At 32.2% G+C, this 27,903-nt stretch overlaps 1 protein-coding gene across 10 annotated transcripts in view; it reads right to left on the bottom strand.

Annotated features, from left to right (window-relative positions):
• Positions 1 to 1,461: 1,461 nt before the first annotated feature.
• Positions 1,462 to 27,903, bottom strand: part of LOC148625632 (serine/threonine-protein kinase D1-like) — a 79,357-nt gene continuing 52,915 nt past the window's right edge. For 4 of the 10 annotated variants that reach the window (XM_088569266.1, XM_088569269.1, XM_088569270.1 and 1 more), the window contains 11 exons: positions 27,531 to 27,801; positions 26,556 to 26,669; positions 25,409 to 25,515; positions 24,681 to 24,737; positions 23,821 to 23,925; positions 23,135 to 23,233; positions 22,610 to 22,694; positions 21,669 to 21,744; positions 20,508 to 20,614; positions 18,598 to 18,686; positions 8,228 to 14,940 (listed from right to left, as the gene is read on the bottom strand). In XM_088569266.1, coding sequence (XP_088425392.1) covers positions 14,734 to 14,940; positions 18,598 to 18,686; positions 20,508 to 20,614; positions 21,669 to 21,744; positions 22,610 to 22,694; positions 23,135 to 23,233; positions 23,821 to 23,925; positions 24,681 to 24,737; positions 25,409 to 25,515; positions 26,556 to 26,669; positions 27,531 to 27,801 — 1,317 coding nt within the window. In that variant the 3' untranslated portion in view covers positions 8,228 to 14,733. Of the gene's footprint in view, positions 3,451 to 8,227; positions 14,941 to 17,315; positions 17,402 to 18,597; positions 18,687 to 20,507; positions 20,615 to 21,668; positions 21,745 to 22,609; positions 22,695 to 23,134; positions 23,234 to 23,820; positions 23,926 to 24,680; positions 24,738 to 25,408; positions 25,516 to 26,555; positions 26,670 to 27,530; positions 27,802 to 27,903 lie in introns of those variants that run through there. The other 6 variants (XM_088569267.1, XM_088569274.1, XM_088569272.1 and 3 more) reach the window with 5 other exon arrangements.

Raw genomic sequence — 27,903 nt, 5'->3', positions numbered from 1 at the left:
AGACTATACAAAACGAAAATGATTTCACATGATCATGTGATCTTCATCAGAATCAAGTAATTTTAAGTAGCAGCCTTTGTAACAATCATGCAAATTCTCTAATATGTGATACACCTCAAAAAGGCTACAATTTTTTATTTTTGTTATTAAGTTGTTTTGTAGGTCTACATGATGAAATGCACTATCATTCATTCCAATCTGTCTGCTCTTAGGAGATGATCAACAGTTTCTATTGTATTTTAGTGTTATTTACAGAGTTATCCCCCTTAATTTTGAATTCGACAGTACCTTCTATATGATTTTATCTCCTAAGAGCACGCATTGTATGAAAAGCCAAATATTAATTTCTGTCAACAGTACAAACAAAATAAAAATATGTACGCTTTCCAACAATGAATCACATTTTTAATTATTCTTACTTGGAGTGCTACTTAAAATTTGAGAAGTTGACGTCGAATTTCGGATGAATCGAGACATCACATGACATCCATGTAACCTTTTCCCATGAAGTTCGTGTCAATTCACATTGAATTCACGTGAACAATTTTTGCCTGTGAACGTTTTGGATCGCGGAGAAGGAAAATGTTCAACGTGAAATCATCAGCAACCAGAATTACAGCAATGAAAAAAAATCAGCGCGAAATAACAGCATACACAAACCAAAAAAAAAAAAAACATAAAAAGTAAGTAATCAACACAATAGAATATGTAATGATGCGATAGATAGATAAGAGATGTATGTGGTATGATTGCCAATGACAGAAACGTCCACCAGAAGTCAAGCAACGCAAATTAAAACTTCTCCAGGTCACCACACGGTCTTCAATGAATTGCAAAACCCATACCACTTAGCAAGCTGTAAAAGGCCCCATTATTTGTTTTGTTTTAATTTAATTTGGGATGTTACCGAACTTACTTCAATTGCAATGTGACAGGTGCCGCTGGTAGAGCAGAACATGAGCCTCTGATTGTTTCCGATATTAATGGTCTGATAAAATGTATGGCATCTTATCAATATGTTAACAAAGCAAAGACCATGAAATTAGATAGGCAAAGATATATCATAGAAACCGTTTAACGGTAAATAAAAAAAATTATATGTACCTATGAAATTATTCATGAAACGGTAACCAATCATAAATAAAATAATGCTTGTGCTTGAATAAACAGAATACATTACTAAATCATAAAATTCATAATTAAAAAGTGATAACATAGGTCGCTCAACCAACCGGTGCTCAATGCAAGTTCTTATCTTAGTATGTTTGTTGCAGTTGAATATTGTTGTTATCATCGTTTTGTTATTTGGTTTTTTGCTTTGGTCGGGATATTTCGTCCCATGATACCAGGGGATGAATTACTTTGTAAGCACAAGAGTTAGGAGTAATATGCTGTGGTTTAGTATGTTGTCTGTATTTAGAATGTGGTTGGATAGATAAATGAAAACGTCCTCGTCTGAAAACATTTATTATCAACAACATACTCTGGTACAAAACCACTGAATATACGAGAAATAGAAAATATAGTGTAAAACAACATTCAATCACAATCCAACTCATTTAGTAAGTAAAAACACATGAATCATTTTACAGCGAGTAATTTAGTTAACTTCATGGAATAGAGTAGGTCTTCTCTTGGTTTAATGACACACATCTAATGAACTACCTTAGGTAGTTAACTGGACAAATGACTTTCTATCACACTTGGATTAAAAGACATATGAAATGAAAGAAATTTTAAATTGTTTTGTTATTTGTCCCGAGTTAACTACTTAGACAATTCATCAAGTAATGATCTAATCAAGGGAAGACCAAATATATTTCCTGAAGTTAAATATATAACACGCTGTATTATCTACACTATGTCTATTCCATATACTCAGCAACCAAATTGGGGTCTACTTTCCACATTGAATAAAACATTGGAAAATACATACGTAAATATAGGATGACACATATGTAAATATTGGATAACACATAAGGAAACGGTAAAGTATTTTGACTCATACCACAATAATTTTGATTCTCCAAAAACAGATAAAAACATTACACTTAATTAAATTGACACCAACTATGAACACACGATTTTATGATAGAGAGTAAACGTTCTCCCTTCTACAATCTACAACTTGTATTACTGTATGATGAACATTGGTAGTGTTTGCGTTACCGACTAACAGGCAAAATGCCCTATTCCAAGGTACACACCCTATTGAAATAACCAAAATACACGTCATTAATCCTATGTGATAAATATTTAAAAAGGAACCCGGTTTTAGTCTAAAACGCGGAACTCTACCGTATCAAATTTATTGGAATGACAAAGATAACTATGATGTCAGTCAAAGAATGCTTGCATGTCCTCGATAGCTACTTGGACGCTTGTTATCAATGAATATATCCAATACCCCCCATGGTCCGTTACCAGAAAGAATCGTAAAGATGACTAAGATGAGGAACAAAATGAGGTCAATCGAAAGAAATTCAAGAACCGCATAGATTTCTTCGATATAAATAAATATAACATATAAATAGTTACATTATGCTTTAAAACAAAGAAATGTTCAAGCCTGCTTTTCAGCTATTTTGAAATACTAGTTCATGCATTTGAAAAAAAAATGCCAACAGTAATAATCTTTTAGCATAGATGAGAACTATCAAGGAAAACTTATTTCGATGTTCGTATCTTTAATCCAGGGCTAAAACGATGAGGATGATTACAACTACTCTTAAAAAATGAGGGTGTTATGATTTTTACTAGTTACTGTGTATACCAAAGAATGAATACATACTAGCTGTTAACAACCAGCTCTCTGGAATAAGCATGGAAAAAGTAACAACATCAAAGTTAACATTTCCATCATAATATTACGACGGAAAACTGACAACTATCATGAACACACAATCATCACAATCAGCGCTCGCAAGATACAGCTACAGATATACAACATTCTAACACGCATGAGATCACATGGAAAACAATGAAAGTAAGGATTTTTGCTTGACATACAAAAAAATATAAACGTATCAGTCTTGGCTTGATGTGAAATTATGCTTCAGCATTAAAGCAAAACCCGAAGAAAAAAAGCTTATTAAATAAACGTTGACTTCTGTCAGTAAATCTTAAACTGGTTTGTTGTTCATACGTTTACGCTGGAGAGGGCATATATTACAGAAAACAACATAGAATCCCTAAGACCAGTATCGATGTAAACACGAATAACCACAATTGTTTTGTGAAACGTAATAAATGTTACATGTAATTCCACTGGAATGCAGTGAATGAAAACGGTTACACGAGAATCTCAACATAGTGATGTTTTATCATGTTCCAAAATCACCATAAGATATTCCTCTCTTTGGAATGGTGTTCTTTCTGCATCATTGCATTGATAGGATATATAAGTCTCATCCATGTCATAAATAGAAATGTCTCCAACTTACTCATTACCTGCAAATGAAACCAAAGAAAATATTTATAAATGCATTTTAATTACTCTCATTAACAGACCTGAAGCTTCGGAAATAAACGTGTTTTCAACCCTGGTGTACATCAGACCAATAATATAGCTAATATTCTTATTGGCTGATATAACTGATTAAACTGTTAAGAGGACTTCATTTTGATTATGAATGGTGCTGGCATATTTTGTGAGGTCAGAACATTTTTTTTTAATTTTGCAGGTCAGAAAATTAAATTTAAAGCACATCGGGACAAGATTATCTGCTTCCATTTCACTGTATGAAGTATCTGGATTGAGGTAATAATATTTATTTACTTAGGAGGTGTAAACCGGAATATTTGTTTTCATTTTTGGACAAGAATATTTGCCAGGTTCCCACCTCAATATAAACTGACCGTCCCCTAACTGTGTCTCGACCCATGCATTTTTCAGTCCGGCTAAAGTGTTTGATACATGCAATGTATCCTTCCTGAATGTGCAGCCCGACTGGTATAGCACTTCAACTAATCGACTGCATCGATGGTTGAAGCAAGCCCCTCAAATCAAGCCAATAATTAAGCTAGATTATTTCTAAGATTATTTGAGTGTGGTGCTCTTTTTAAAGAAATATTTTGTTATGTGAACTTTAAGGTTTTAAGCTGTACACAAGTAATTAACTTTGTCGATCGTAATATATGAAGTTGGGAAGATATATATACATATACATAACCCAGTCAAAAAGAGCTAAATTTTGCATCCTACCTGTGTTAAGCTTCCCCCACCTAAAAGTTTTGTTTCCTGCTACCAGCAAGAAAAGTAAGGTAGGTTTTTTTTCAAAAAGACTTTACATTGAGTTAATAGGGTTCCATCTTGGTTTTAATGGTACTTTAACCAAAATGTCCATCAAATGATTAGGGTAGGCACAAAAAAAAAACAACAAAAAACTAGGGCAGGTAGGGTAGAAGAAAACGGACAATTCGACTGAAATCTTCAAGTCAGTGCTTTACAAAAAGACATATTACTTTTTGTTGGCATTATAAAAAATTACCCGAAGGGCTCAATAACTAATTGAAAGTAATGGTTTATTGCCCTTTGAATTTAGGTGAAGTGAAAGAGCGTTTCAATACATAGTGTAAGAGATTAGAAGCTCGTCGTTATGAAAATGAATTTATTCATTTAGTAAGGTTCATACAGATGGTAATACGTTAAGTGTCTTATGTATCAATCTTTGTTAGAATCATGCAAATTCTGTAATATGTGATTCACCCGAAAAGGGCTACACGTTTTAATATTTGTTATTTTAAGTTGTATTGTAGGTTTATATGATGAAATATATAATCATGCATACCAATCAGTGTCATTTACAGAGTTATCTCCCTTAATTTTGAATTCTACAGTACATCATATATAATTTATATCTCTTATTAACACGAGTTCTATGAAAATCCACATGTAATTTTCTATTTACTTAAGCATTTTAAATAAAATATCAAAAATAAAAATATGTAGGCTTTCCAACCATGTATCCCATTTTGTTTGATTCTTAGCTGGAGTGTTACTTGATGTATCCAGTATATACCGATCAGTGGTACAGTGAAACCTGTTAAAACTGAACCCGTTTTGTACTTATGTTTTGTTTGGTTGACAGTGTTTGGTTTACACAGGTTAAGAATGTAATAAGACTGACATGAATCGACTCCATAAGATGTCTGGTTTACACAGGTAACCACTTTTCCAGGGTTCAGTTATTTGATTAATTGACGGAATGGGGTTAAACACCCAAGCGGTAATATTTCAACAATATTTCAACTATATCAAGGCAATACCATTAGATGGATAATAGAATGAACATGAACTGATGATGCAATGAAAAATGGAATAATAGGGTAGACGAGTTTCGTTTGCCACTAGAAATTGGGAGATACAGGTATAGTCGGGCAATTTAGCCTCTTGTAGCGAAGTCGAGGCTTCTTCTCCTGTAAAATACCTCAATAGGGTTCTTTAACGTGAACGGAACGTGGCATTTTTCCAACACGGTGCACCACTGTTTGCGGTGAGGTTTTCCGTATTATAATTGCCTGACGACCCCAGCATGAAGAGTGCAAGGGATACCCCATTCAACCACCAGGGGCACAAAACCAAGTTGCTCTGTGGGCGGAGTGGCCTTGCCCCCGGCCAGGGTTTAGAACGCTATTTAGTCGCCTTTGTAGACGAGCTTAGCGCTGGTACAGGCTTATTCTTTTGACCCCAGGGTTTAGTTAAGAGAGAACGTAGAGAAAAGTATTGGCTGGTTGTATAAAGTCATTTTAATCCTTTTCCAGCATTGGTTACAGCTCTTACTGTATTTTAATCATTTATTATATTGCAATCGTTCTATTTGAGCAAACAAAATGCATTGATGGTAGTCTTATTAATATTATTAATGATATATGGTGCCCCGTGCAGGTCCGGGTGTCAAAAGCATAGGCTTGCAGCAGCGCTAAGCTTGTCGTAAAAGGCGACTAAATAGTGCTCAGGAACCTAGCCGGGGGCTAGGCGCTCTGCCCACAGAGCAACTCGGTTGTGTGCCCCAGGTGGTGGAATGGGGTACCCCTGGCGTGTTGCATGCTGGGGTTGTCAGGCTATACTACGGAAAACCTGACCGCAAACCATAGTGGTGCACCGTGTTGAGAAAGATGCCACGTTTCTCGCACGTTAAAGAACCCTGCTGTGGTATTCGATAGGAGTAGGAACCTTTGCGCTCCGCAACAGGAGGCTAAATTGCCCGACCTTACCCATCCCTCCCCTTTTTCAAGTGGCAATCAAAATTTGTCGGCCCTATTATCCTTGTGTCCCATCCCATTTTTCATTTCATCATCATTTCATGTTCATCGGCTGAATATAGCTGAAATATTGCTTCTCGGACGTTAAACCCCAACAATCAATCAATCATGATATATGGTCACTGACCGTATATAACACTTTGAACTCGCTTACAATCCTACCCTTGCATGAATCTACCTTTCTATCGAGCGCAAAAACAGAAAAGCCTCCCTGCTTCATGAAAAATTGCCAAAAGTCGAAACATTTTAGAAAACAAAAAGTAGACTATGACCATGGATACAAAGAATGTTTCAAACTTTCGTGGCTGAAAGCATTCATCAGTAAGAGCGCGAAAACGAGAAACCTCCGTTTATGAAAAAGTGCAAAAATCAAAAGCGTCCAATCGAAATTTTACAGAAAAGGAAAGGGAGCCTATGACCGTGGATACAAAGAATATTCAAAAGTTTCGTAAGAATTTTTTACAGAGAGAGTGAAAACAGAATAACCACCCCCTTTTTAATGCAAAAAGTCCTATAGCTCAAAAATTAAATGTTAAAAACTGATGTAATATTAAAAGGAGCTTTCTTCCATCAATAAAAACAATTATCCAGTTTTATCAAAATAGCTTTAAGCATTTTTAAGAGTTATTGTATGGACTGTTGATGACAGACGGGCGGAACGCGGTATATCATAATACGTCAGCCCAAAATTGACAAGCTATAAAAACAATCGAAGAAAGCGGCATAAATCCGAAACAAGAGGCTCCCAGGAGCCTGAATCGCTCACCTTCTTGAATTTTGCCTTTCAAAGGCAATAAATTAAACAAGAAGTTGCCCAACAATTTTGACTAAAGAAGTCTTTGGTAGGACTATCACAAGATCTTTTCAACAATGGAAAGTTTCTTTTAATCTATCATAGTTTTCAAGATATTGACTGAAAACTATTAAAAAAAGTCATTTTCCCCTTCCAAGGGCAATAACTCTTACAAGGAGTCTGAAGACTTTTGTAGTCCTAATAATGTGGATTATTTCAGCTATTGGAAGAATTTGGATAAACCTAACGGTTTAAGAGATATATGTGAAAAACTACTGTCTGACCCCTATGTTCTATTTTCTAGTAACGGCAGCCATGTTTTTTGACGAATCAAAAATCCCCACATAAGTTCTATGCAGTATACCCCAAGGAACATTCATACCAAGTTTGGTTTCAAATGGTCAAGTAGTGTCAGTGGAGATGATTTTGGAAAGAAATAACATTAAAAATAGCAAAAATCGTTGAAAAAGGGCAATAACTCCAACATGGCTTAACGGATTATTACCAAAATTTGACCAGAGATAGATCTCATCATGCTGAACACTTTTATCCATGTCAGAATTCAGCTAAACCTAACGGTTTAGGAGATATATGCGGAAAAACTACTGTGTGACTCCTATGTTCTATTTTTAGTAATGCGGCCATGTTTTTTGACAAATCAAAAATCCCCAGAACAGTTCTGTGCAGGATACCCCAAGAAACATTCATACCAAGTTTGGTTCTAATTAGGCAAGTAGTTTCAGAGGAGAAGAGTTGTATAATTGTTAGCGACGACGACGGACGCCAAATGATGACAATAGCTCACATGGCCTATAGCCAGGTGAGCTAAAAAGCGCTTAGCAAATCCTCATGTTTTAACCCGATTCTAAGTCTCATTTGTGTATTGTTTCAAGTCAATGCACTGGAATCGCTCATACTCATAAAACGGTATGCAACTCTCTTACAGCTATTCGAATTTGAAAGTAAATTTCTTGACTACTTCTATTCCTGTTTGCATGGTTCTTCTGCGAACTTTTCTTTAAAACTATCTGCAAGGGTCCACTTTTACTTTCAAGCGTGGAAGTTCTGGACTTTTTTAATTTTGAAATCACTTGAAGAAAGCCGCAAGTCCTCAATAAAGTGTCAATGATCAGGGTAAAAGGTCCTAGGTCAGAATCAAAGAAAAGAGTGTTATGAATTAAGAATTTATTATAAACACTTGTTTTCTTTTGACATATCTTATTAATTTGCATACATTTCAAGAAAAGAGGAAGACCAACAAAATATACATCAAACTTGGAGCACTTCCTCTAATTCACCTCTATAAAAATCACCATACCGAAATATTTATAACATGAACTTTCACAAGTTGTCGTGCTAAGGATACCCCCACTTGTACAGAAAGTTGGTACTGGACATTAACAAAGATGGCTTACAAAGTATAACCCATTTATATGAAAAAACACACCAAATTTGTAACTAATCCGGCCATTTTATGACAATTTTTCTCTATCATTCCATATAGTGAATAATAGCAAAGTCCAACCTAACAAGGTGATATCAGACGGCGTCCAAAATCGCCTACAATGTATGGCCAATCTAAATAAAACCACACACCAAATTTGAAATCAATCCATCCGCTAAGAGAGGAGATTCTTGTGATCAAAATTTTCTATATCATTCCAAATAAAGAAAAATCAAGTTTCAAGAAACATGAAGTTGATATTGGACAATGCCTATACCCCTTACATTATATGCCCTATCTACATATAGCCATACACCAAATTTGAAATCAATCCATCCACTGGGAGCCCAGATAATTGCAACTAAATTAGGACAGATGGACAAGGTGATTCCAATACACCACATGCTTAACCAGTGGGTGTATAAAATGTCAAAATGAGCCCTACAGTATTTCAGTAATTTGAACTGAATTGGTCAATCTGAAAATTGAAATCACTTATAGTAGTACTGTAATGGTGATGGGAAAAGAATTGAGAAAAGTTACCTGTCAAAATATTAGTGACTAATGTATTTTCCATATGACAATGTCATGATAATGCCTAAGATATTGCACTAAAAATATATTAAAACCTTAACATTATATACTTCAACATGTATAAAGAATAAAATTATCAATTTTCACTTAAGTATTTCAAATAATAAAGTATTCTGCATCCCCGCCTTTCCAGTTTTTAATTTTACCATTCAATGAAGAGTTACTTCACAATATGGGTATTTATCTAATATTGTCTTGAGTTACAGGTGTATTTTGATATCCTTTAAATAAGAGATATTTATAACAGTTAGCTAAAACTGACATTATGATTACACACATTCTGTTGGTTGGGAATTCAAAAAGAGAAAAAACTAAATAAAACACCAAAATAATTATAAAATTTCATTTTTACATAACCTATCTGTCATCCATACAACTATGATAAACTTACTAGAACTACATGCTTCATGATCCTCAGTGTCTTTATCATACAGTTACATTTTAAAGATTAAAAATAATATGTTATAAATAATGTCTCTTTTTCAAATTTTTTTTTCATTACAACCAATATGATTTTGAGAAGGTAATACTCTGCTAGTCTTTAAATGAATATTACAAAGAATTGTCTGCATTAATTTGTTGAAAGTAGAGGAAAATTGTAATTTTAGAAAAATAAGGGTATCCACAATCTGCTAAGTAAAAATTAAGAGGCTCCCAGGAGCCTGAATCGCTCACCTGGTTAAATTTTTGCCTTTCTAGGGAACAACAAGTTGTCCAACAATTTTGACTCCATGAAGGCTTTGGTAGGACTTATCATGAGGATCACGTCATCAATCAAAAGTTTCATTCTATCTATTATAGTTTTCAAGATATTGACTGAAAACTGCGTCAAATGTAATTTTTAACCTTTCAAGGGCAATAACCCTTAAATGGAGTCATCTGACAACTGATCCCTGGGAGACTTTTGTAGGCCTAATAATAAGGATATTTCAGCAAGTGAAAGATATTGGCCAAACCTAATGGTTTTGGAGCTACATGTATATGCAAAAAAAACTACTGTATGACCCCTATGTTCTAGTTTTAGTAACGGTAGCCATGTTTTTAACTGATCAAAAATCCTAACAGTCATTTTGTTAAGGATATCCTAAAAATTAAAAAATACCAACTTTCATTGAATTCTGTACAGTAGTTTTTGAGAAGAAGATTTTTGAAAGTAATAACATCAAAACAGCAAAAAATGTCCAAAATGGGCAATTACTCCAACATGGGTTCACAGATTTTCACCAAAATTTGACCACAAATAGATCATGCTGAATACTTTTACCGTCAGAATTTGGCTAAACATAATGGTTTTGGAGATATATGCAAAAATCTGCTGTTTGACCCCTAAGTTCTATTTTTAGTAACAGCGGCCATGTCTTTTAACTGATCAATCAAAGCACCAAAAGTGCTGGAACTCGAAGTCGCTTGGCGTGCAACCTGCAAGATAGGTTCCCTGATGTTTATTTTTTAAGCAATGTTCTAGAGTGCCGGTCATGACATGGACCAAGGTTTGAGACTGTTTTGGTGTTGAACCCATATTTCCCTTGCAACCTGCAGCAAAACAAAACAAAGATGTACACAAATATCGTGAAGATTATTGCATTTGTTTATGTTCTTGAGACCTTAAACTTGAAAAAAGGAAGCTGATGATGTTGAGTGTGACGCTTCTTGATAAAATGATTTTTATTATAATACTATCCGCGGGGCATAGCTAAAATCCAACACCACCCAAAGAGAGATAACTGCAATTAAATTGTATTGGCTTTTAACTAGACTGGTTCCCAATCGCAAAATTCAGTAATCATGGGAACCAGGATAGCTTTTAACTATCTTCTTTGAAATTACTACGCAGCCAAGCGGCAAAAAATAGTTTGGCGTCTTGATTTACCAGTTCGACAATATTTAGCTGAAAATTAACACTTAAAAATGTTTGAAATATCATTCATTTGGAATATTGGTAAAATATTTAAAGTTTAAAAGAGAATCACGCATTAATTTGAAGACAGCATTTCTGTGAAGTTATTTGCTAGAAGCCCTTTTGTCTTTCTTATACTTACAATATTCGAAGCCACTCAGGTGACTTCCAAGTAAAAATCCAAACGGTCATTTTGTGCAGGATACTCTAAGGAACAGTCAATACAAGTTTCATGCAAATCTATTCAGTAGTTTAGAGGAGAAAATGTTTTAAGAAATTGTTAATGACAACGAGGACGACGACAACGGATGCCAAATGATGGCAATAGCTCACATGGCCTCCGGACAGGTGAGCTAAAAAGGTATTTCAGTTTCACCCATTTTTAGCCGATAACAAAAAATGTATGTGACTTTCTGCCATTTTACATTTTTCAAATTTTATACATATTAAGTGGGAGAAACTGATTATCCTTCAGCCTATTCTTCATTAATTTAGACTATTTCTCCAATCTCTACGGTAAAATTAAGATATTAACATGCTAGCTAAAGCTCACATGTAGGAAATCTTAATTTTACCATTTTGAGTGGAGAAATAATTTAAACAACTCAATATTGATGAGACTCTATATTTCAAAACCTGAGAGAAATGTATAATTTTAAGCAAAGGCTAACAAAATGTATAAAAACATGTATTACTGATGTTGTCAGCACAATTGCAGGACATGGATAAAAATTGGACAATTTTTAACATATCATCACATAAATAGCAGTGATTTAAAGAATGTTCCCAGTGTAAAAATTTTCAATAATTCAGGATGTGTAATAAATTCAGTAATTTCACATTCTAATTTCTCCTGCCAAAATACCACCACATAAATATCAATCCATCATTCACAAAAGTAAATATTTATGTTGAAAATAGCAACAAATAATTGAGAAAATCTACATAATAAATAGGATAATCAATTGGTTATTGTAAATAACCAAAATAAGATCACTCGTGCCAAGTAAGATTTAACCCCTGAGTGGAACAAGTGCCACCAACTTATTAAATCTAGGCATTCTTCAGCACTTCTGATTTTGTTTATTCACTCATGCTCATTAATTATCCTATCATCATTGTTTTTTGTTCCCCTGCTTTCCCTAAACTTAAGGGTTCCAGCAACTTTACCCACTTTATTGCCAAATCAAGAAAATAAAAGACCAAAAAAAAAAAACCCTACTAACTATTATATCTGTTTATGGTTAAATCAATGATAAAAAATATGCATCACTCCCTCACTGATTTCCCTAGAAAAAAGCTCATGAACAAAGAAATCAGCTTTGAATTGCATTTTGGGTTTCTTCTACCTTATCTTAGTGAAAACACTAAAAATGTTAAAGTTCCATGCAAAGAAAAACATGAACATTGTTTTTTTTATGTTGATATTGCACACTTCCACTGATACAATGTTCTAGGATTTTTTTTTAGAAAATGGCTATAAGAAATATCTTGCAGCTGTATGTTTAGTTCCTTTAAGGGGCATAGTCTCTTACTTTAGGAGACAAAACATGGCAAATGTTTTGTTTGGTGAAAATGCCCATAAAAGAAGCAAGATGACAAACTAGAGAGAATATAAGTATGCAGAATGACACTGAAAGAACTTCTGAATATTTCAGTCTAAAATAAAACATTTAGGTAATAATTATATACTGTAAACTGGGATATTTTTAGGCCTAAGTAATCAGTCTAATTTTTGTACAGTATTGAATTCAGGATTTCTACTGAAATCCAAGTACAATGTTCTAGGAAAAAAATTCATAATTATTTATTTTTCACATTATAGGTATTACTGCAAAAATACCAAAAAACGTAAAACTGCTGTGAAAATTTCAGACTTTATAATCTAAACCAACATACTGAAAATACAGGTGCTGAAATGAAGCTGTTGAAGTATAAACCATAATTCTTGTATTCAGTCTTCCAGGTACGAGTTACCAAGAGAAAAATGGACACACCTTTTGATTCCTGATGACTTCAATTTGCTGGGCATTAAGTATATACACCAAATATTAACTCTTCAATAGATCCCATGCTTGATATCATTCTTCATATCCTTAATACTCCATGGCATTGATTATCAACTTTGTCAATAAGTTGACAAGGTTGTCTCCCTTTACAAGTGCTCTTCATGCATACATATAGAACTACAGACAAAAGAAATACATCAAAATTGACGGAAAATAAACCATAAAAATTTTCAGATTCAACAACACCATATATCTTATATAAAATATATACAACATTATATCAAAAGGGTTTTTTGATTTTTTTTCATGAGTGATGCAGAAAAAAATTATGCATACAAATTATAAAATACTGAGATAGAAATCTTAAATACATATATCATATATAACAAAGTATAACAATAAAAATTTTACATCACAACAATGTTACGCCCAGCATAGAAATAGTACAATAAATAACATTATAAAGACCGCATGCCAAAAAATCATGACCTTTTCCCAAATATATTTTGATTAAAGACTTTGCAACATGACTACTAACGTTAATAAACACTTAATAGTTTAAAAGAAATAATAATTTTTTTAATCTTTTTAACTTTAATTACAGCAAACACTATATTTAAAATTATATTCTGTCATTTTAAAAATTGATGGATATTTAATTTCATGAATGTGTTATCAATTAGCTAACTATTATTTTAGTTTTCATGACATCATTAAAAATATTTTCACATTTTACCTGCACACAATTAATAACATTTAAAAAAAAAAAAAAAAAAAAGTTATGAAAGGGAGATAACCAGCGAGAAAACAAAGCAATAATTTCTGAAAAATCTGTTTTGAATTTATTTAGAAATGTATTTTGTATTAACCTCCTGTAAACTTATTAACTTTTGCAATGTACTAATTTTCTGTATTTTCTGTGGACAGAAAACCGTGAAAAACAGTACCTGCAGAATAGATTTTTTAACACTATATAACACTATTAATTTTTTTGAAACTGCCAAAAGTGATCCACAATACCCAATACAGAATAAAAAAAAAATTAAATACTGCGGAAATTAATACGTTAACAGTATTTCATTGACTTTGTATTTTTTTCTTCCAAGGATTGTCTTATTGGAATCCACAAAGCCCGAAACATAATGTCCCAAAAATTATCATTCAGTTGACACTCAGTAACAGACATTAGATAATTTTAATATGCAAATTTATCAAAGCCAAAGATAAGTAAAATGGGAAGAGGCCAAGTTTTACAGTATGTGCATAAAATTTCTTACTAAAATAAGTAAAATATTCATACATGATTTGACAATTTCCACCTAAATATCTTTGCTTTTTGTCAAAGATGTGAATTTAAATCAAATCATGTAAGAAAAGTCAGGAGTCACAATCTAATCCTAGTTCTTCAAGGTTCAGAATTTTGAAATCTATTAGAAGCTTGTAAAATATGAAAAACAATAAAATAATTAATTTACAATTCTAAAAAAAAATGTAGTTTTTCCTGTTTTACCACAATACAGAATTACATTTTAATGTAGTTAGTGTTCATGACATATTCACCTGAATTCTACATGGAACCATTAAAAAAAATTGAATGAAGTTTGATTACCATGGAATCTATTCCCTTATTATGAGTGAAAAATCTAATAGTTTGATCAATGAAGAACTTCCCTTTGAATCATTATCTGTGACCTCTGATAACAATGAAAACAACATAACAGTGCAGTGAACATTATGAAGCAGTCGTGCTATTACGTTCACCTCGAGATTTACTCAGATTAAATGTTTCATTCACACCTTTCATGCCAATGTCCTGCCATAGTTTGAGAGCCTTGTCTTTCCTGAACTGCTCCCATCGATCATCATCAGATTCGTGGGTTATGTATCGATGTCCAACCTGCTCTTCTAACTTACGTAGATCACACCAAGTCTGATAATCCTACAGAAAGCATTAAAAGTATTGATGAAAAAGTGATCTTAATCTATAAAATGGAATGACAAATAAAAAAGCACAATATAAGGTCTAAGAAAGTAAATTACTTTGTTTTCAGATGCTTCATTACCCATTTTATACTGCCCTATCAATCATTTCTTTAGAATAACATACTGAAAACAAAACATAAGGCCTAACATAGAAGTCAATATCTTGGTTCCCAGAGGCCTTATTACCCATTTCATAATGCTGTATCAATCATTTTTTTAAGGAAATAAAAAGGTTAAAAGAAATTCCTGCCTCTCTGGTTTAATGAAAAATGGGGAAAAGATACATATGGCCAGGTTGCTGTAAACAGGAAGTAGAAGCTCATTAGATCTGATACTGCATCCCACGATATGGGACCCTGTACTGAAGTTGCGTACCAAATATCTGGAGGCTGTGATTTATAGTTGGAGAAAAAACTTTTTTTTTCAGCCAACCAGTCTAACATTCACAATTCTATAAGCTGATTTGCATAAGTGCAACCCAACCAAAAATGCCCAGATAATGGCCAAGAACCATGAAATTGTCTATCAAAGGCCTAAGATTGCTTCACTTTCTTGTTGATAGAAACATTACTTAAAAATATTTGTTAACTTTGATATTTAAGACAAACACAGTGGCTGAGAATTTAATTGTTTTTCTTTTTTTAATTTCTAAATTCTGGTATCTTAAATTTTTTCTAAAAGTTAATAAAGAGATGTGTAATAATCATAAGTGCTTATATCTACAAAAATTATGTATATCTCAGGGGAAGTGAAAAATTCTGATTAGTGATACCTAATACATATATTTAAATACATTTGCTGTGCATTGCATTTGTTTGTGAAGTTGTGTTAAATTAAAATTGCTAATTCGTGTGCCTAAGGGGGAAAGTTCAACTAAAAAGGGAAAGGGACATACATGTATTTACTTTCGAAGTGATATCTGTAAAGGAACAATTTTCAATACTCAGATCATTGTGAAAGATATAAAACTTAAATTTAATATTACAACAATCAAATACATAAAGCTTTTCTAAAGATTAAAATTTTTTAATAGTTAAACCTTCATACCAACAGCCCTGTCATTATTGCTTTAAAGAAGTACTGTAAGAAAAAGCTCATGAGACTAGTTCATACAATACACACATGGCAGCTGAGTTAGTCGCTTATTAAACAAGTTTTGAAATATTTCTGAATATAAATACACATGTACAAATATTAAAAAGAAAATTTGATCTTCTATGACATCTGACTTTTTTTTTTTTTTTTTTTAAATATAAGTCAGTGATAAAAGGTTTAATGATGCTTATTTTGAAATGAGGTAGTTATAGATGAATTAAGAAATATTTTGAATTTTAGAAAACAAGATTATTTTTTTTCTCTCAAAACTTCTAGTTAAGTGGGTCATTACACTGCCATGAAGAAGGAGTTAGGTTATCACCCCTAGTTCATATTAGGAGGACTACAACATATTTTATTTCACTTTCTAAAAATCCAAAATAATTCCTGCATTGGCACTATCCTAAATTGATTATAAATATTTGATTTGAAACATATAGTAAGTCTTATCAAATTCTAGAATTGTCAAGGGTCAGATTTGTCCTGATCATGAGCTGTCATTGGGTAGAATTGACATAAATGTTCTGGCCCAGGATGGTCAAACCATTCTGACCAAGAACTGTCATTAGTTACACTGACCTAGAACTGTCATTAATTACCCTGACCTAGAGTTGTCATTAATTACCCTGACCTAGGGTTGTCATTAATTACACTGACCTAGAACTGTCATTAATTACACTGACCTAGAGTTGTCATTAATTAGACTGACCTAGAACTGTCATTAACTAAACTGACCTAGAAAGTCAGAAATCACCTTAAATTCTAAAATCATTATTTTCAAGACAATTGAACATAAAATTACACAGTTTATAACACAACAACAGGCCCTAAGGTTTCCCATTATATATCTTATAAAATTTTTATTTGCTGTAACATATTGTTCAATCAATATTTCCAGACATAAACATCATAATCAATCCAGCTGATCTGAAAAAATCAGATGGAAACTGAAAAAAGTTCAAATGGCCATAACCCTGAATGGCAAAATGTGTCACAATTGTTGGATTTATATCTAATTCAGCAACTTGTTGGATTAATACTAAGGGAAATAACTCCAAATGATCCAAAATAGCAATATATGCTAGAATAAAGTATGAGTGGGTTATAGACCAAAAGTAGTCTATTGAAGAAGATGTCCTCAACCCATATCCAACTTTTGTATCTGGATGCACTAAAAGGATTGTGTATTGTATGAACTTAGCATAACAATGACAAGAATAGAAATAACTATGTCACCTGTAGCCAGACATGGGCTAGTGATTTGTCTACTGTAAACCTCTTTCTCATTTTCACTTGCAGTAGGTTACTGATCAGATCTAACGCTGTAAGAATTAAAATGATTGGATAAATGATAGAGAATGATGTAACAGACAAAATGATTGGTTATCTTTGTGCTATAGAGGAGCAAAGGAAAGCATTCCATTCTAGGTAAGAAAAAATGATGTCCTAAACAAAAAAGAAGATTTGAGCAAAGCCAAAACAAATAACTTAGTCTAAAACTACAGACAAGAAAAACATCCAGGTTTTTTTTTTTAAAGGAGGGGGGTTTGATATCTTAGCAAAAACTAATTTAAAACATTTTAGCTTTGCTCTGTTTTGTTTTTTATTTATTAGATAGTATCTGCAACTCCAAAATTCCTGCTTTAGTAATCAATCACATATGAAAGAAGGAATTTTGGGACTGTAATTCATGCTAACAATTCACACAAGGTAATCATTTAAGCACATCAACCCTCTAACACATATCATTTCTACGTATTTCAGAAGTATACAGCATTGTTATACATTCAATACTGTTACACAGGCACATTTTATTATTTATGTGAAATTCATGTTAATTCAACTTCACATGAAATTATGATGATTTTCGTGTAAAGTCGACTAAGGTAACATGAATTTTTCACATCAAATTCACATGAAGGCCTAATTCATATAAATCTGCCAGAAATTTTATATGCCTAATTCATGTGAAAATCATCTGAAATAGTTTTGCCTGCATACATCAAACCAAAATTTGACAAAAATTTAGTAAAACCTGATTATTTTATTACCAAATAATACTGTGATGTGCTTTATTACTGAATATATTGAAATGACTTAACAATGATATATGTTATAATTCATGTTGTTAGAGAAGTGATAAAATGCCCCACTACAAATTTTATCAATATTGTTTATTATAAACTATTGGTTGCAAAGCGCAGACAAGAACTGCAAAAGTGGGTTAGTATACTAAGCAAGTCATGCTTGGAACTCAAATAAAAATAATTCAAGTTTTATACATATCCACTATTGCTTAATTACAATATAATTTAAAAATAATCAAAACTTCATGAAATAGTCTGTTACTTTTAATATAAATACTGGTAAATGGATACATATTATTTTTAGTAATACAAAATATGGAAAATTTATCATATAATTATGTAAAATCCTGCCGAACAATATGCAGAGAAAAATAAATATTTGGGTTTCAAGCACTCTGAGCAAGCCATGATCACGATTATTCAAATGGCACCTGACGTAACCACGGATGCTGTAAAGCCTTTTTCACTGAAGGCCGAGATCTTGAATGAGTTACAAATATATTTCCAATGAAGTGCTTAGCTGTAAATAAAAAATATCAATACATGCATGGTGATATTCAAATCTCAAAATAACTTTTTATCAAAAAGATCAAATGTTACATGAGAACAATATTCACTGCTTTATTATTGTATCTTTCTCATCATGATAACAACATCAATATTCCTTACAAATTAAAAAAAAAAACACAACATATCTAATGTTTATAAGTCAGAAAAAGAGCTGTGAAATTAGTTGCTTTATATCAGACATGATTTTCAAAGCTGAAATAAAAAAAAAATTGGAATTTGGCAAAATCCAAAGAGAAGTGGATGGTAAAAAAAAAAAGAATAAGAATTGTTAATTCTGCATTTGAAAAAGTTTACTTCCTTTTTAAAGCAGAAAAAATCATGTCCGTTAAATGAAGACAACTTTTAATTGATATAGGGAAAGGTCACATTCTAGCCTATTTACACCACTGCAAATAGCACTTATTTTACAGTGTCATCAATGAAATTGCCCCATGCAATCCAACACCTTGACCACATGCAACGATGGTTAGGGATTTTTTCTTGTAAAGAATACTGCCACAATCAACAACTTTCTTGCACATGGACAAAATGGAATAAAAGTTTTACAAAAAGTTTCTTTTAAAAAAAAAAAAAAAAAAAAAAAAAACCAGTCTTTAATCAATGTGGCCATAAGATGGTTTGATCAAAGATATCTACCTCAAAGCTTATAGTGTTTTAATGTAAAATTGTAGGTGGACATGCAAGAAAATTGGCAAATGTCTCACAGCCATTGTGGTATTACACAAGAACATCATGCATCTACACATACAAAGCAGTATAAAAATCAGTTCTAACCATGTCAATACATATCATAATACAGTACAATAAATGTCATATTTCCTTAAAATTCCAAATAAATACTTCTCCAGTTTAAAAACAAAGTTGTCTATTGTGTTGTGCTTTTTTGTTCTATGCAATAAACAATTATTGCAATAACACTAAAATATAGCCACTGCAGAATACCACATTGCACTGATGATGTTATGAAGGTTTTTTTTAATACATGTATGAGTATATTATAGACTACCAGTATACAACATTTAAATCAATGCGTTTTCAGCTTATAATACAGAGTGACTAAAGCTTTCAGAGAAGTATTTTTTGGACTTTGTAGCATGACTATTTCCCTTGCATCTTTACTTGACTTTTGACATACAGAATAACAGTAAGTTTGAAGCTATGATACAAAATATCACCGTAAGTCCAATAAAGCTAGATGTGGTTTCTGTTGAGATATTCAAAACTGACAGCTTTTTGTATATCAGAACATTACAGTCCATTTGATGTAAAATTGTCATTGGAAATTGTTGACAATTTTTAAGTACCAGTCCATATAAAATTCAGACACTGCCAATGGTAAAGTGATTCATGGTGTAAAAAAAAACAAACAAACAATGATTTTTTAATCTACATATGCTATATTTTTACATAACAATTGTCCTTTCTGTATTCAGGTTTTGAGAAAATCACACATTCGTCTCCCACTATAATCAACAAAAACAAGAATGATAACTCTTGCAAAGTGCCAATTTCATGTACAATCTATATAATTTTGCAAAAGTGCAACAACCAAATGAAAAACTAAGACTGATTATGTGATCAGTAACTGTTTCTGAGCAAAAAATAAAAGTGAATCTGTTGGGTTTTTGACATGCATGAATCACCTCCTGGCTGATTTTTATAAAGAATGCTACCTAATATCATAGCAGTATCCTGAGATAGAAAATATCAGGCAGAAAGAACAGTGGAAACATAGTAACCTTACTTATAAGTCATAAGATTTCATTCATACCTTCCTGTGAGATTTCTTTCCATGGATTAGGTGGGTACATAAAAGATGCATTCTGTATCTGATCACTTATCTCTTCATCTTCATTGAACGGGAATGTACCACTCAAACTATAGAATATACATTGTCAAAGCATCATGTATTATTTGATATGAAAATTCCCATATAAACCAGAATAACTATTTGATACCAGTTTTTCATTATATTTCAGCTTGCATATACATGAATATATATTCCAGATCATAACATTTCAGTTTGCAACAATGTTACTTTCCAGATTAGTGTTAAAATGACGAAGATGTAAAATATAAATTTAAAAAAAAAAATTGATTGATTAATAAATTATGGTTTTAAGTCCTGAGACAGACATTTCATGCATTTCAGGACAAGAACAATTGACCAATCGAAGAGATCATGTTGCGTTTTAGTCTGAAACACTGAGCCGGATCTTTATTTTGGTAGCTAACATAAGCAACAGCCTGCAGGAAAGCTTGCCACCCCACCCAAACACATTCTTACTCCAACCAGTCATAATTTCCTTAGAAGTTATAAAGAATTTTTCAAAGGAACTCTAAATAAAAAAAAATAAAAATAAATACACTGTACATATGCATCTCAACTATATTTAATGAACATGATGTTATTACATGTAAGACTTGAGTCCTTGAAATCCTTAACTCTGCATATTGTTGAGATTATATGAAATGAATTACTGAAAAATGGGAAATTTTGACCATAGTTTTATTATGAATTATTTGGCACCTCTCTTCAAAGTGCAAAAATTAAACACACCAAAATATAATGATCTGAAAAATTTCGGCAGCTATTACATATCAGTATATTTGTAGGTTTGGATGACAACAAGACATCGTATTATGTGTCTGCATAGCAATTAAATTGACCTTTTGTTTAATACAATGATGAATTTAATACTGGTAGTGTTTGTTTCTATTTAGGATAAACAATTAATTCCATCGTGAAGATATTGCAGAAATAAAACACTGATAATTCTGAATGCACCAAAATTAAACACACCAAAATTCAACATGCAAGTTTTGACAGAAAATCGCCAAAATAACCTAAACCCAAAATATCTAAATTTACAGTATTTGGTAATCATACATAGAATGTCAATTTCATAAAAATACTATGACATAAACTTACCTTACATATATAACAACACCAACAGACCACATATCCAAGGATCTGTTATACCCCTTGCTCTTTAGAACTTCTGGGGCTGTAATACACATAATATTGGGGACTTGTTGTAAACATTTTATAAAGATAGATTATTTGAATAAAATACATCATTTCATGAGAAGAAACTAATTCTTAATCAACCCCATCAATTTGTTTGAACAAAAAAGTTTCATAAAATACTTAACCTTAAGGAGAATCTTTATTATAGCAATGTAACAATTATCAGAGAGGAAAAAATACAAATATCAGTAAAAATTAGGCCATAACAAAACAGTCTTTTAAACTAGAAATAACTGTGAGCAATGCTCATTGATCTGATAGCCCTCACTCCTCCATCTAATAACATACACCTTTCCACTTTGTTTGCAGACCTAGTAAAATATTGACCTCCATATTGGTTTGGATAAAAAACTGAGAAAAGAGGTGCACAAACGGAACATTTAATAAAGATTCTATGTAAGTTTTATTCAATTCCATTCAGTGGTGTAGGAGGAGAAAGATGATAAGAGATGGGTTCCCCTATGTCCCTAAAAATGCACAAATGACAAACAAAAGTTCATGTTTAGCTATGTGAAACCCTAAACCAGATTCTGATCAAAATCTACAATAGGAAGACCACACTGGAAACATGTAATAGTAAAAGAAAGCACAGACAACCCCATCACTTTCCAAACTTTGTAACAGGGTTATAATAATAAGATATCTACCAAAGACAGTGAGAATAATGATCTGGATTGAAACATTTGTCAGAAATATTTAATTAAAAGCCATGTGTATGCAACATTTTTATTGACATGCAAGTCTGCAAAAAATTCATGAGCTAGAGACAAATATAACTCTCAGCATATAAATATGTATTTTTCTTCACATGCCATGTAGTCTCACATCTAAATATAACATACCAAGATATGCTGGAGTTCCTACCACTGATATTCTGAAGGACTTTTCACCAATGATTCTCGCAAACCCAAAATCACATAACTTCACCTACAAAATATGATATTGTTTTAAGATAATGAGAGTATACAAGGTAGAATTATTTGAACAATCTTGAACTGCTCCAAGTTACAATGCTCTATGTTATTGGCTGTACATGTAGAGGTCACATCTTTAAATTGTTTACAGTGTTAAAGTTAGTTATCATATTGATTGTGTATTTTTTATTTCCTATAAACCAAGTAAGGCGAGAAAAAAAAAAAAAAAAAAAAATTGAGACATTTGAGTTCAAGTACTAAATCTTGACCTTAAATTACATTGACCTTACCTACTGCCCTAATTGGCCTAGTTAGATACATGCAAAAATAAATTTCTACAAAAACAATTTCCACTAAATTTACATTAAAAAAACTTACTAAACGTCCTGCACTTTCTGGGATTCTATTTTAATACTTGTTTTCTAGTTTTCCAGATTGGAATAATGCACTCACCTGTGGAAATGCTGTTTCTGATGACAATAAGACATTCTCTGGTTTTAAATCACAGTGTACTATATTCTTAGAATGTAAATGCTTGAGAGCTACTAAAATCTGGAAAAAAAATCACAGTCTCACTATGAAACAACTTCAATGTTAATTTCAATATAATCTATATTCATTTATCATCATGCTGTCATATATAATGCAAAAAAAAATGTGAGCTTTAATCATGCTGGCTTTAAAAGTACTTTTAAAAGAGAAGACCCTTTTGCAATACATGTATCTAGTCCACGAAAAAGTTCTCCAACATTTTTCATCTGTTAAAAGAGAAAAATAAAGAAAACTGTAGGTTGAGCATAATTAACTATATCTTGCAAATACATGAAGAGAATATATTTAATTGCCTAAGTTGGAAATATATCTATCCAATGTGAGTTTTGTGACAAAAATTTCTTTATCATTCCACACAATGAACAATAACAAAATATTGATATTGGACAGATTACAATGTATGCCCTGTCCATATAAAGTCCCACACCAAATATGAAATCAAATCATTCATTTGGGAGCCAAAATAATTGTGACATATTTTTTACGGATGTAATGATGGATGGATAAGTTGACTCCAATATACCATCCACTCATTAAGTGAGGGGGTAAAAAAAAAAAAGAATGTATAATATCATCGTTAAACTTACTTGAGAAATGAGGAATTTAGTAACTCTCTCACTGAGACGACCTTTAGGACTAGATAATATCATTTCTAACATATCACCACGTAGTTTCTCCATTACTACAAATATCTGAAAAGAAATACAATGGGAATGTAAAGTATGTAAACTCTGTAACACTGATACATTCTTATCTAATAGCAAAAGAAACACAATGGGAATGTAAAGTATGTAAACTCTGTAACACTGATACATTCTTATCTAATAGCAAAAGAAACACAATGGGAATGTAAAGTATGTAAACTCTGTAACACTGATACATTCTTATCCAATAGCAAAAGCATTTATTAAACATACAATATCACTAATTTAAATGCATGTTATTTTCCTTCAAAAACACATGTAATCTTCTTGACCTCTACTAAAATAATGGATTTATGCACATTTATAGCACTGACCATAAATTGAATAGCTGCATAATTGTAGCTGGACAATTATTGTATTACACTCACATGCAAAATGAAGGGTGCCACTGGTGGCTCAAGATATGCTTACCCTTCCAGAGCACCTGATGTTACTCCCAGTTTTTTTGTGGGAGTTCATATTGTTAATGCTTCATATCTTGTTTTTTTTTTATGTAATCTTTTCTATTCAGTTTGCTACATTAATTGTGTAAGTTGTCTTTGTTTCCTGCTGTTGTGTTCTAGCCATGTATTTGGATAATGATGTATTTGACTTGTTCCATTGTTCACACAGTATTTTTTGCCGACATCATGACCAGGTGTTAAAATTCTCCGTAGAAAAATATTTTTTATCTTTATATTTCTTTTTATGAAAGCACAGAAATATATTAAATGGTTATGTAACTAAAATAAAATGATACTCACTCGTTCTGGAGTTTCAAACATTTTTTCTAGGTTGACTACACCTGGATGATGGAGATTCTAAAATTTACAAATTACATTTGTATAAAAAAATGTCACAAGACTGAATAAAAAGTTTAGTGACTAAAAATATAAACACATTTAAGGTATGCAATACTACAATATCATGAAAAAAAAAAACAAACACAAAACAAAAATGGTTTACTATCCTATAGCAGATATTTGATACTTTCAGGATGCGAACAACTATCAAATTGCACACACCCTGCTTTGTACAAGTCTAACATGCTGAACCAGATCTTAATTCTGCTAGCTCACTGAAACAACCCATATATAGGCATGCCACCCCACTGAAACACATTATTCTGACACTACAGATAGGTATGCAACCCAACTGAAACATATTATTCTGACACTACAGGTAGGTATGCCACATCACTGAAACATATTATTATGACGCTAAAATTTATAGTCCCAGCTTTTATACCCAGTGAACAGCCAAGCTACAACCTCCCTAAATTATCCCTCTATGAATTATTCATAAGTGAACCTTAAGTCACAGCTAAAATGATAATTTCAAATACCGAAGTACCTGTAAACAACTACTCTGGCTTAAAATTTTATATGATAAACATTTTTTTTCTTTTTGCACAAACAAAATGTGTTCTCCAAATACACAATTCTGCTTCATTCAGTGGTGGAAAAATTTTAGGTATGCAATAACCAATTACCTGCAGGATAGCGACTTCATTCTTTAACTGAGCCTCTTGTTTGTTGGGGAATCTCAGTTTATCAATGACTTTTATGGCCACCTCTCTATTAGTCTTCCTATGTTTGCCTGTCAAATATAAACTAAAGAATTAAATTACAGCAATGAATAAAATTCCTGTCCTTAAAAAATACTTTTTACCATTCTCATACTTTTAATTATTCTCTGTATATTTCTCAAGAGTAAACATGAAGACACACATGTTGTTGAGCTATGTATATCCGACTCTAACAGTAACATGATGTCAAATGGCACCCAAAATAGCTAACAACATATTCCCTATCTATACAAAGCAACATGCCAAATTTGAAATGAAACCATTCATTGGGAGCAGAGATAATTGTGACAAAATTAGAATGGACAGATGGACAACATGATTCCAAAATACTACCCACTAATTGAGTAAGGGTAAATTAACTGGAGCAATTTCAAAATACAATCTTAATTTATATAACAAAACCACAATTAATTACACTAGAAATACTGTAACAAGAAACAAAACAATAACATCCTTCACTTCTGTAAAATGCTTCAGCCAGATAGCTTCTATTGCAAGCATACAACAGTAAAAACTCAATTTCGTGTACATTTAAAAAAAATGTCCATCCTTGATATCATGTATCATTGAAATCTGTTGTCTGGTTTGGAAGATTAGCTTTATATTTGGACAGACATACAGAACAAAATGCTGCAGGCTATGCTGTGCTAAAAATACCCCAACTCAAGCATTTCTGTCAAACCTGGAAAGGGGAGATACAGTACAAACCATCATACAAAGGAATATGCCAAATATCAAAGCCTTCTCTCCTAGCTGAGAAATCTGTTATTGAAAAGTGTAATGAATGGACAGACAGACAAGGTCATTGCTTTAGGATCGTAGCCTTTTGTGCCTCTTAAAAGGTATGTTTACGTTTCTGTTTTCAATTTTCTTGACAAATATGTGTTGATTTGATTAATCTGTCCACATTCAAAACTAAACTTTTGTCAAAAACAAGATGCCCCCATCTTATGGAGGCTAACATAAGGTTAAGTGGTAAAAGCTGTAACCACAAGGATATTGTAACAGCTATTGCTGAATAAATAAGTTTAATTTGTCTTAAACAACATACCTCCATACACTATACCAAACTGTCCAGAGCCCAACACATCATCTGGATAAATCTGATATAACTGACTTATATCGGTCTCTTCCTCTTTAGAACTACCATTCTCTGCTGTTTGTCCTGAAATGAAATATTGTCCATTAACCCATCATATCCATAGTATCAGGAAAAATCAAGTAATATGGCAAAGTGTCTGCATCAGACCTTACTGGACACATATGGTCAATATGTTCTGTGTTTTTTTTCTAATATGCATGTATGTTTCAGCTGTGAGGGTTGTGTTTCTCCTACCTCACCACCCATAAATTAAAACTGATGTTTTTCCCTACTGTCTAATACAAAATAAATGCCACTATACTCACAACCTCTCATATATTTATTAGAAGTGCCTTTCAACCCAAAACTTGATTAATTCTGGAACAGCCCTAAAATCTAGGTTATAAAGCCATTATAGAAATCAATGACAAACTATTGTTTACCTTAGATTAAAAAAAAATATTTACCCATTCTCTATTACTAATACATGAATTTTTTTTTGTAATAGGTATCACAAAGTAAACAAGATTATTTTGTACAAGGTGTCATTATTTCAAATATCTCAATCCATTATAACGTGATTGATTTTTTAAACTATCAGCAGCCTAAAATGTTTGCAGTAAAAAACAACAGAGCAAAGCAAATTTAAACCAACTTTCAAGTGTTGATGTGAGAATGATCAGGAATTTTTAATGTCATAATCTGTGCAAATCAAAATAAGCCACAACATTAAAAAAAATTACTCTAAATTATCTCCCTTGAAAGTTTGCATAAGAAATTCACTGATTGCTGTACAGCCTACTTTGTTTAAGTGAAAATGAAGTTCTACCATGGTAACTGTTATTAAAATCAAATATACTTATTTATCATCCCTCTTCCTAATAACACAGTACCATGCCATGTTCTCCAAACAAAATAAAAAATACAACATAAAAAAATCCTTACTACTACTACCTCCCACCACACTAGAAGTGGGTGTGACTGGCATTAGGGCTTGCCGAATAGCATGCTCCCAGTATCTAGCCTGTTCTAACCCTACTCCACTCTCTGGGGAAACAACAATATCTCCATCTCTCCCTCCATATGTAGGGTCTTCTCCAACAAAATATACTGTGGAGTTAACTCTCATTTCAAACACATGTGGAGCTCGGTTTGGATCTGCATTGGGTCGTATTTTGGCTGGTTCTATATTGACTATATGTGATAATGTAATCTCCTAAAATTTCAGAAAAAAACATACATGTATATAATATGTATAACATTAAAGAGAAACTATTAAAACTTTAAATAATGCAAAAGGAGCAAAGTAAAGTTCATA

The sequence above is a fragment of the Perna viridis genome, chromosome 2, assembly GCF_037379345.1.
Source record: "Perna viridis isolate PV_CMFRI_1.1 ecotype Kerala chromosome 2, ASM3737934v1, whole genome shotgun sequence".
Classification (NCBI taxonomy): Eukaryota; Metazoa; Mollusca; class Bivalvia; order Mytilida; family Mytilidae; genus Perna; species Perna viridis.
Note: the sequence above shows the minus strand (reverse complement) of the source record. Positions and strands in the feature narration are given on the sequence as shown.